This window comes from Suricata suricatta, chromosome 7 (assembly GCF_006229205.1).
Source record: "Suricata suricatta isolate VVHF042 chromosome 7, meerkat_22Aug2017_6uvM2_HiC, whole genome shotgun sequence".
Classification (NCBI taxonomy): Eukaryota; Metazoa; Chordata; class Mammalia; order Carnivora; family Herpestidae; genus Suricata; species Suricata suricatta.
The window spans coordinates 106,240,145-106,252,523 of record NC_043706.1 but is presented as its reverse complement, the minus strand read 5'-3'; the positions used below and the strand labels follow the sequence as shown (position 1 = coordinate 106,252,523).

The window sequence follows — 12,379 nt, the reverse complement described above, 5'->3', positions numbered from 1 at the left end:
TTTCTGTAAAAAAGTTATATTAGCCCCCTTCTCTGGTTCATGACATTAGTTTTTGAAAAGATCATGACCAGTTACACCATAGACATTTTTGATTGCTTAGATTATTTCTTCAGAATATTATTCAATATATTTTATATACTGTATTTGATTAAACTGAAAGCTAAATCTTTGACCTAACTGGATTCCAGCTAAATAGTTAGATGCTTGGCAAGAACACCTCAGAGGGTATTATTATTTATATGCATCACACTGCATATTATTAAGAAACCAGAATATCTGGATGTTCCATTATGAATGAATGGTTCTAAGTTTCATCAGTGGTTATGTTGGTGATAACTACATTGCTTCATTTCAAAGTTGATTTTTCCCCTTGTAGCTCTGTGGGGTGATACTTGGATGTGATGGCAATATTCAGTCCCCCTCCCCCACTCATCTTCATCAAATGAAGGCTGCTAGTATCCTCCGAGGATGCCTACTTGAATCAATTATTTCAGTGAGATATACTGATTTTGCACTTGATCTTAGCCAAAAGGTCGAGAGGCAATAGGGTATACTGATTTTGAATGAATAATTTTTACTGTTTTGATGTATAAATAGGTAAACAGTGAGTACTCCATTGAGAGCAATAAATCTTAAAGAAAGAATAGTTCAAGGTAAACAGCACCTAAATGATAATCCTGTTTCTTTTTTGGTTACTTGTGATTTAGGGTGACTTACTTTAATATTCAAATGAATCTCAAGCATGACTACATTGTTCTTTCAGTTGATTAAGCCAAGTTAAGCTTGAATTTAAAGCAGCATCTAGTTGACATTTCGAAGACACTGAATAATTCCAGCAATAACCTGGATTGTAAAAATCGATTAATCAGAGTGCTGTCAAGTAGAATCCCTTGTAGAGCTTGTTTATCAAAGTAGAGTATAAAAGGAGGAAGTAGAAAGGGGTATGGAAGAACTAGTTAGAAGTCAAGAAATTATTTCTTTTTTCTCCAATTTTTAACATTCAATTTAAAATAGGTTTCAGTTGGTTTACAGAGAAATGAGAAAAGTTGAAAAAAGCTTTAAAATAGCTTGTTTAGAAGAAAGAGCTGGCAACGAATGAGTTACGAAATGCTTTTTTGAGGAGAAGCAGCATTTCCATCTGGGACTTTTATTTAAACCTTATCTCTGCCTTGCAGCTGTACCTGGAAAGAAGGAAGAGAAAACAACCAAGACAGTGGAGCAAGGTAAAAAAAAATGAAGGAGGTTGACATTATCTTCTTTAGAAAGACAGCAACATGAGGAGGAAAGCACTGGATTCAGACAGGAGGAAGACAATAACCGTTCTATCTATTGCTCTCTATCACTGTCCCTGCACGCTTTTCTGTTCCAGGAAGGATGTGAGGCAGCAACCTGGCTTTTTGTTCTTTTGTGTAACTAAACTTTGAGTATAAGTTCAGAGCAGGAAAACTCCATAGACTTCTTAATTATATCAGGGAAAATGCTGAAGATGATTGGGATTAAGGCAGTGATCTGGGGTAACTGGTAGATATTTTTCTGATTGATTTGTGCTTTTACCACCTGACTGATCATAATTTAAAGAACAAAGATGGCCCAGTTCTATTGATCCAAAAACAACATCTAGTGCTTTAAAAATAGTATGTAGCACGTATAGGGGGAAAAGCACCAAAAGCAAATTATTTGAGTTTATATTGTGACTTCAGCAAGTGATTCTCCCAAAAGGTCTGAAATTTTAATATTAAAAATCATATTGTTATAAGTAATGCATTTTATTTTCATTTATGCAGCTATATAAGTTCATATATCACTCCAGAATTTGCTTGAGAAAAATGCAAGAGTAAGGTAGAGTGAAAACATTTAAAGTGATGTTGGGTCTTCTGTTAGAGCTTAGCATGCTAATAATTTTAACTATGGGTTCCCCACTCTTTGGCTTTTCATCTATTATAATATTTATTAGTCATCATAATAAAACAGAACTAGGAATACTTTGTCAAAGATGAAGTCAAAATAATTTTCCTCTGAAACTTTGGAGTAATTAAGTTCCTATTATCAAAATTTTAGTTTTTTTGATATAAATATATCAAGAAAATTCTTTAATTTCTCACAATTCAGAGAAGCGAATTAAATTTAAGGATTAAACTAAGTTAAATGATTGGTCAAATTGTTATTTCCTTGGGCTTTTCAAAATAAAATCAGATTATAATTACATTGAAAAAGTTTTCAAATTAATTTTGGCTTCTGGGGACTACCTGAAATTTTAAAATTCAACAGAATGTTTCTATCAACTTCATTTGATGGGGATATTTCTGTCTCTGACTTACAAAGTAGAGGAATGGCACTTAATCCAGTTTTGACTTGTTCACATAAGCAAGGAAGGCCCTGAGCCTAAATTTCTTCTGGCTTTAGAGGGGGGAAGGAATGTCTTACATTTGACCTGCCTACTGAACAAGGTGTGGAGCTCAAATGAACTAACATGGGAAAGGATATGAAAAATGATAAATTCCTAGATAATTGCGTAGTCTTTACATGACTTATCAAATCAACTTTACTACAGGTGAGATAAACTATAAAACCACATAGATTTCACTCAGTTTTGTCATTTGTTTCTTCTAGTATAAAGGTGTGCATTGCACATCTTTGGCATTTGTAGCTTTGTTTTTATAATCAAAGCATATTAAGAGAAGATAGACTAGAATGTAAAATGCCCAGCACTAATACTTGAACCTAAAAAATAAGTGATTTAAACACAGGTTGTTTATTTCTTCTTACCTGCATGTTGGTGTCAGTTTCATTAATTCTATAGTGTTTCCTCAAGTAAGTAGGAGACTAGAAATGGCCCTTAGAGATGTAAACTTACTTCTTCAGATAATTTCATAAGTCATTTTTTATGAAAAATAACTTTTATCATATAAAATCTTAGGCTCTTAGCTTGTATAAAAAATGAGGTTCTTTCAATGGCTCTTTTTATACTGACTTAGTAAATCATTTCAATTTAAATATTGTAAAGCAATAGCCTCATATATTTCAACTATAAATACCATAAGAAATAGAGTATTTGGATAAATTGCATATTTTTGAGATGATATGTCTATGACTAATAATTGATATGGAAAATACATTTGTGATTTAAAATATCAGAAGTTTATGTGAAATTAAGTCAATGACATTCTACAGATTTCATCAGAGTATTCTAAAGTTTATTCATAAGATGAGGCTTTAAATCAATTGTGTACTTCTCTTCCTTATGCAGTTTTTAGTTATCTTTAGAAGTATAAATAATCTAAGACTAATTTATAATGCATTGAAGTATGATTAAATAGTTCTTAAAGTCATTTTTATTCATTTGCACTCATGAACTTGTATTAGAGGAAAATATGATTTTCACAATTCTTACTAGATTTAAAATACACTTGGTGATCTATATAAAGTTGTTATATTGAACCTCTGTACTTAGTCTGAATTATAATTGTACTTAGGAGACATTGATTAAGCTAAACTTTACATTACAGGAAATTCATAGAATGAAAGGTGAATGAATTTTGTTTTAACATAATTTAGTAAACTAGACCTCATATCACACAGGAAGTAGAAATTCAGTTAATCTAACTTCTGCAAAAGTCCAAAAGTGTAACTCTCTTATCTCTAACTCATGATGAATCACGTGTTTTTTAGTTATTCTTTTTGTGAAGATCTTAAATTGGCTAGACTGGAATCTTGAGTATTAAGAAATAATTTATAAGTAGTTTCTCTACTTTAAAGGTGCACACTTTTGCTCACATGTACACACACGTACACACACACACATACATACACACACCACCATTAGCTATTTCTCTTTGTTTAGGAAGCAGTTACATAGAAGCATCCAGAGGTACAAATGTTTAACACAATAAATGTTGCTATCCTTGTAGTGAGACCTAAGGAATGCCAAAGATAAAACCTTACAACATTTGCCAAGTGTTGTGTCCTACCATATAAGGATATATCTTTAGGAAGCCCATATTACATCTAGAGAGAGTACATCATGTTTCATTAAGCTTAATTTATTCATTTGTTGATTTTTAATTTCTTATAGTTAGTATACATTTTCCTCCTTGGTATTCACTTTCCAAATTGATCTGCCTCCTAAATTCCATTTACATTTCTCATTTTCAAACTTACTTTCTTTCAGAAGAAAATCTTTAATAATATTTGTTTGTAACTAGACATAAGCAAAACAGTCACTCTAAGGAAGCATCAGTGGCTTGCTGCTTCATGAGGCAGGGAAGGACATCATTCAAGACAATTAACTTAAAAAAAAAAAAGACAATTAACTTTAAAGATCTGAACTCTAGATTGGAGTCACAGCATCTCTCTATTTTTAATTGCCTTCCTTCAAGGTGACTTAAATCCAACAGTGAAAAGGTAAAGGAAATAGTAATAAATTAAATCGCTTGCAAATCATCTTTCCTTTTCTTTCATTCACTCGTATGCATGACTTCACTTAAAGTCTTCTTTAAGAGTCTGTTCTAGAAGCCTGTAACAGTGCTGGCATACAGTATGTATTCAGTGATATCTGTGGGTTGAATGAAAACAGAGGGATTGTGGAAGAAAAGACTATTAGGTGATCCAGATTTCAAGGAACACAGCCTGTAAATACTGTGCAGTTAAAAGAATATTTTATTTCATTGAAGATTTCTAATAGTGGTTTGCCATATTTCAGAACCCAGGACATAAGTGATTAAATTCTTCAGTTTTAAAGTGAAAATAGTAGAAAAAAATTAAATTGCATTATTTATTAATGACATCATATTGTTAAGATTTTTGCCAAAGGTGTTCCTACATAAATAAAATTGCATGTGGTGAACAGTTACCATATTGATAAACATACTGAAAAATTAAATTGTAGTAATTGCAACTATAGTAAATTTCTTTAAAAACTTAAAATGAAAGACAAAGTTAAACAGTTGCTCAATTAACCCAATATATGAATCCAAATATGAAACATTAGGCCTATCATTGCTTTTCTTATTTTTACAACTGTGGAGTTAAATTAGATGATCTCTTACTGCTTCCAAGGGCAAATATGTTCTATTCAACTAAGTTTTTAAGCAGTGTTTCCTTACATCAGAATGCAGAGGCCATTCCTTCTTTAGAGGAAGACTGGTCTAGAAGGACTTTCAGTTCTAACACTGAGATTCAAATGCTAAGGAAAAACACACTATTAACTTGAATACTTATAGATACTTCAGTATCCTAAAATTAAACTGAAAGTTTCACTACAGAAATATTAAGTATAGTTTTCCATCCTCTTAACAATTAAAAATCACTTCAAAAGAATTAAATAGAAACATGACAGAAAAGCATGCACAAAAAAGATTAAATACAATTTAAGTACCTATTAACCACAAGAATAAATCTGAGCACAATTAGTAATCATTTTATTCAGGATAAAACTGGGGCATGTGGTTCATAAATGTATCCAATGCAGTTCATTTCCAATGATAAAAAATTCTGTCTTGCCTTAAATTAAGAAATGTTACCAGTTCACAAACATGCCATTTTGTGTTCACCTGAAGAGTTTCTGTCTTTCTTTGCCTTTGATTCTATTCTGTAAACAAAGGCACCCTACATAATTGTATTAGTGTTTTAAGATGTCATAACAGCAAATGAAAGCCGTGCTTTGTGTTTTTGTCATGATCTCTTCTCATCTTTCCAGATTCTTCCTTTCTTTGTATATGCACTGGTCTATCTAGAATATGTGATGTGTACTTATTATAGATCTATCCCATATTTTCAAGTGAATGTTAATAAGAGTAATGATTTTCTGACAGAAAATAATTTATTTAAATGATTAATGTTTGTATTTCATTATGTGTTAACATTATTTTAAAAGATAAATTTTATATTTAAGATCAATGGAGTAAAACTGAAAGTTTAGTTAATACAAGTTGTATTTAACTATTTGCTTAATATGTGATTATGAAATAACCTATTTGCACATGTGGAATAAGTCATGCTGTTGACCCTCAATAAATGTTAAATGATAACAATACTATTGATTCCTGTGAATTCCAAACTTTTTGACGACAGTTTGTGCTTTGACTGTTTAATATTTATTGAGCGCCCACAACAGACTAGGCGCTGGGGAATGGGGGTGAGGAGCATGCAGTGGGCTTCAGAAAGAAGATGGTTTACATGTGGAGCGTACACAACATGTAAAAATGAGTGTACTCTGCATATTTATATATTTCATATATTTTCAAGAGAAACTTTATCAATTCTCTACTGTCTAACTTGCTCACAGCACATTTCACTTTTTTTTTAAATATTCATTTATTTTTGAGAGAGCGAGAGAGAGAGTGAGCAGGAGAGGGGCAGAAAGGGGGAGATAAAGAGTCCCAAGCAGGCTCTGCACTGTCAGCACGGAGCCATGTGTAGGACTTGACCTCACCAACTGCGAAATCATGACTGGAGCCAAAACCAAGAGTCCGACGCTTAACCAACTGAGCCGCCCAGGCGTCCCCGCATTTCACTTCTTACTCTTAATCTTACTTAATATTTTTAGAACGTTCTTACAATTATTTTATGTATAGGAAATTCCTTTTAATAAGCAGACAGAACTGAATCCGATCAGAGCAGAACAACACCCATTTAGAAGAAATTTGTGTTGTTACATTGATCTCCTGCAGGTGCCACATTCTTCCATGCAACACTTGGTTCATGTGATTCACACATGTATTAGCAGGAATGCCATTCAGTGCCAAAGAGAATTTCAGCCCAATAAAGGAGAAATGTGTGCCAATGCTGTTGACAAGATTTGGAGCTGGTATTATGAGATACATTGTGCTGTATCGTTCTCTCAAAGTTAAAGGTTCTCTGTTATTAACGGTCCATTTTCCCTAATAAGCTAATTGGGACTTGACCACTCTTATTTTATGCAGGATACACTAGAGGCAACTCCAGGTCACAGAGGAAAATCGTTGTAATGCCCAAATCTCTGTTGTTGTGCAGATATTCTGCCTTTCAATTATCATGAAAATGAATCCTTCCTCTATCTATCTGGCTTCTGTGACCATCTTTTAAAGATTTTATGAGCAAAAAAAAAAGAGAGAGAGAGAGATTATGGGCATTATATGGACAAGCCCACTAACACTTTAAGATTGCCCTAGGAACCTCCCCTTTCATTTCATACTGGAGTCACCAATCTTAACACCAGGTAACCATATTAACTACAGATCAGAGATACTGGTACATAGATCGATTGAATTACCAGAAACTACCAGAACAGACAACATAACCAGGAGCAATGTGTTATTCCTACTCAGCCTGCATTTTACTCCTACCATGATTTATCAAAGTAGTTTCTTAATGGAATAGAATGCAATTTTGAACCATTTCTTAAAGCCCAGATAAATCTAATATTAAATATGAAGAAATTTGTCACATGATCTGTGAATTTAATGGTAATAAATTTCAGATTTCTTTTGCCATTACTTAATATAATTTCATAACTTTAAAGCAGCAAAAATATCCATTTTTAATACTATCTACATCTAATATTAGGTTGAGAGTTCTTTATGTCATCCTTAAATCTGTAATATGCCATTTAAGTTCTCCTCATAATGAAATTCTCATACAAATCTTGTTTTTCCTCATATACAATTTCAATAACCATCACCTGGATTTGGCATGTAAAATATTTTTAATTATTTAACATAAATACTTGAATTTTAAAATTTTGTTCACCAATGAGAAAAATCAACTTTGCTTGTTTCTTTGATACCCTAAGATAGATTATAGATTATATAAAGGGATGTGGAAGTGCATTGTAGTATTTACCATACAGCACGCCAAGAAAATTCCTCCTTACAAGCTCAAGAATATCAAGCTGCTCATTATGTCTTATTTTTCTATTATATTTCCTGCCCTTCTTGTTATTATCCTGAGGCCATGTGTGGATTGGATCTTTTTCCCTCTAGAAATCTTTAGTATAAAGTAGATTATGAGCTATGTGGCAAAGTTTAGTGGTTAAATCAAGGGTTGTTTCCTGAGATTTTTTTTCTTTTTATTGATCTGTTCCTTCATTTATAAATCAATCTTCTATTAAAGACATTTTTAGGAAAAATATTGGCATATACGACCTTGAATAAAATTGTGTAAAACCAACTGTCACACTACATCCTGTTAAGCTCCATTCTCTAAATATCAAATTGAAAAAAATCATATGAAGTTATTAGCCCCATATAAAAATGCATTGTTACTTTCTTCTTATGTAAATGAAATTATACATTTTAGGTGAAATAATCTCAAGAATGAATATGAAAATTTTACCAACAGTTTACATAAAATTTACCTGTGCCTTATTGAGTATTACTCCCCCAATTTTTCATAGAATGATGATGTAGTATAAACCAATTAAAAAGTAATTCTTTTAAAAATGAAAATTTAATTCAGCTCTTCTTTGGAATTCTAAAAAGTCAAAATATAAGTTAAGAAATTTTTTCATTATTATAACTTGCAAAGTTTGGGGTTTGTTTTACTTGATTCTTATACCAGAATAAAAAGACACTAGTCAGATGACCCATACAAAGCATCTATATTGTCCTTAAAAGTCTTGATAATAAAAATCTTGGTGAACAACTCTTAACTTGGGGTTAGCACTTGTATTGTGGTCCTTGAGAGACAGAAAACAAAAAACAAAAAAAAAAAACAAAAAAATAAAAACAACCCAAAACTGATGAAAGCTAATGGTGATTAAATGTTAACCCACTTGAACAGTAGAGTACAAACCTATCTCAAAATAACATGTATAGCTTAGTCTACCTTTCCTGTAATTTATTCTGTGACTTTAGGCTAATTATCTGCCTTATCTAGCCTTTTTTTCTAAGCCAAGATTATTTCACTAAGCAATCTCTAGAGGAACTTACAGTCATAATATTGTCCAATACTCATTTGTAAAAAATGTCTCCTATGCCTGAGATATTTCCATTTTGCTCCTTTTCTGACTGCAAGTATAATCTGTACAAAGTAAAAAAAAATCTATACAAAGTATATGCAAGAAAATCATATTCAGATTGTAAAATGATCATGTTTAAAAATGTTATATAACTCTACTAAAAAGAATTATATTATTTGAAGTATCTACTCTGTTTACATTTCAAAATATACTTAAAATAAAATAATACATCTCTGTAGCAAAGCATGCTATTGGATATCTAATTTATGGACATGAAGATTCTCTGAATAGGATTTAACCATGAGTGTCAGTAACAATGGCACACAAGATGTAGAAATTATGCCCTTGAAACACACACACAAAAGAAACTATGGAAAATGAAACAGAAGATATTGTCTCCTGGAGATGGGAGAATGTGGAGAAAACAGCTGTGGGTGGTTTCAGTTTTGGACTATTTCCAAACGAAATGACAATGACTTTCTATATATTGGTAGTTTAGTATGTATAGTATTCCTTTATGAGCAAAACTTTATTAATTACATTGACATGATACCAGAAAGAACCTTTGGATTTAGCATCTTTAAAAAATCTTCATCGCTGGAAGGCTATCAATGTAAATTCTTCAGTAGAATACTGTAGGTCCCTTCCCCACCAATTCTCAGTGTGAATTTCAAGCTTTTTCTCACTGTTTCTTCTCTACTTTGTATATCCAGAGATTCAGCCACATGAACTTTCACCCTCCATGGTTTTCTCATATTGGAGATATCTTTCCAATTCTTCTTTGATGACAAACCTTTTATCCAGTTTCAAAATTCACTACAAATGGCAGCACTTCTGTGAAATCTTTCCTCATTCCATCAGGGAGATACTGTTAATCCATACACTATGGGCCCAGTGCCCTGTATAGGTGTCTCCGTCATCTGTATTGATGCATTCCAGCATGAACTGAACTCAGTGCAACCATTTGTGTTTTTATAGCTCCCAGCACAAAAGAGACACTGAATAAATGTTTACAAAATAGATCAAGTTAATCCTTTTAAAATACAAAAATGGATCCTCATTTTAAGTGGAGTCCCAACTGAAGGAACCTAAATGGACAAGGTTCCCTGTTGTGCAGGGGGATCACTTTGTCACACTGATAAGCACTGTATAGAGTTTCTAGTCTGTTTAAGTTGCACTAGCTTTTGTTTTACCACAATTAAATCTCTTTTACGAGTGTTGGACCTCAATTTTCTTTTCCATGTGCATATACATCTCTAAGCTTAAAGTAATGTTAGAGTAGAGATTTCTAAAAAATATATCATGGAAATCTAAAGTATAAGCAAATTAAATCAAACAGTGAATAAAAAAATTTACACCATGACCAAGTGGGATTTATTCTAGTATGCAAAGCTGGTTCAACATTTGAAAAACCAATTAATATAATTAATCACATCAACAAGCTAAAGAAGAAACACATGCTCCTATCAATAGGTGCAGAAAATCATCTGACAAAATCTAAAATCTATTCATGATTTAAAAAAAATTCTCTCAGCAAACGAGAAATACAGCAGAACTTCCTTAACTTAATAAGGAACATCTACAAACTTCCTTAACGTAAGAAGGAACATCTACAGAAAACCCACAGCTAACATCAGGATTAACTATGAGCTGCTAGAGGCTTTCCCACTAAGATAAAAAAAAAATGGCAAGGATATTACCTCCACTACATCTATTCAATATTGTATTAGAAATACTAGTTAATTAAATAAGACAAGAAAAGGAAATTAAACTTTACCAAATGAGAAGGGAATAAAACTCTCTTTGTTAACATATGATGTAATTGTCTGTATGAAAAAAAACCCAAAGAATCAAGAAAAGCTTCCTGGAACTAATCAGTAATTATAGCAAGGTTTTAGGATACAAGGTTAATACAAAAGTAAATTGCTCTTTTATTTGCTAGCAATGAATAGAGTGAACAAAATTAAAAAGGCAATACCATTTATATTAGCAACAACAAAGGAAACATTTAGATATAGATCTAATAAGATACTTGTAAAATTTACATGAGGAGAACTACCAAACTCAAATGGAAAGATAAAAGAACCAAATAATTGAGAATTATTTCATGTTAATGGGTAGGCAGACTCAAAATTACTAAGATGTCAGTTCCTCCCAAACTGATCTATAGATTCAATGTAATTATATAAAAATCACAGTAGATACTGACAAACTGATATCATGGCTATCAACAATCTGATTTTACAGTTTATATGGAAAAGGAAAAGACCCAAAGTGGCTAAGACAATAGAATTAAAAAGTTGGAGAATTAAATAGTGGCTAAGACAATAGAATTAAAAAGTTGAAGACACTACTACTTCAACTGTAACTATAATGCTATAATAAGCAACACAGCATGATGTTGCTGAAATAATAGACAAATAAATGAATGGAAAAGAAAAGAGAGCCCAGCAATAGACCCATAAAAAACAGCGACTGATCTTTGACAAAAAAGCAAAAACAGTTCAATGGGGAAAGTATAGTCTTCTCAACAAGTAGTGCTAGAAAAATCAGCCATCCACAGGCAGAAGGAGGAGGAGGAGGAGGAGAAACAAGAGGGGGGGAGAGAACCAGAAGAAAAAGGAGGAGGAAGAGGAAAAGGTGGGGAAGGTGCAGGAGAAGCAGCAAGGGAAGGAGAAGGAGAAAGAGATGAGGAAGGAGAAGAGGAAGAAGAAGGAGAAAAGAAGCAGAACCAGGAGCAGCTAGACACAGACTCTACAACCTTTCAAAAAATCATCTCAAAGAGGATCATAGACCTAAATGTAAAATTATAAAGCTCCTAGAAGATAACATAAGAAAATCTAGGTGGCTTTGGGTTTTGGCAATGACTTTTTAGGTAAAGATTAAAGGCAATTATCCATGAATGAAAAATTCGTAAGTTGGACTTGATCAAAATTAAATCTTCTTCAGAAGATTCTGTCAAGAAAATAAGAAAATTTGAAGACAAGACACAGAATGGGAGGAAATATTTGTAAACTATGTATCTGATTAAGGACTATTATCTAAAATACACAAAAAACTTACAACTCAACAACGGGAAAATAAACAACCCCTTTTAAAAATTGGCAAAATTTCTGAACAGATACTTTTCCAAGAAAAGATATATAGATAACAAAAGAGCATATAAAAGATTTTCAACATTATACATCATTAGGGAATTATGCCAATGCACACCTATTGGGAAACTGAAATACAAAACACTAAAAGTATCAAATGTTGAGGAGTATATGAAACAACAGGAACTCTTATTCATTGTTGGAGGGAATACAGAATAATACAGTCTCTTTGGAAATCAGTGTGGCGGTTTCTTATAAACTAAATATACTCTTACTATATGATCCAGCAATCAAACTTCTTAGTGTATGCCCAAATGACTTAAAAACTTATGTCCACACAGAGCCTGCA

General features: G+C 32.3%; 1 protein-coding gene across 1 annotated transcript in view; it reads left to right on the top strand.

The window, feature by feature from the left end:
- LOC115295326 (triadin-like) overlaps nucleotides 1-12,379 on the top strand; it is an 86,899-nt gene that overhangs the window by 22,245 nt on the left and 52,275 nt on the right. The window contains exon 7 of the mRNA XM_029943219.1: nucleotides 1,176-1,223. Coding sequence (XP_029799079.1) covers nucleotides 1,176-1,223 — 48 coding nt within the window. The remainder of the gene's footprint in view (nucleotides 1-1,175; nucleotides 1,224-12,379) is intronic.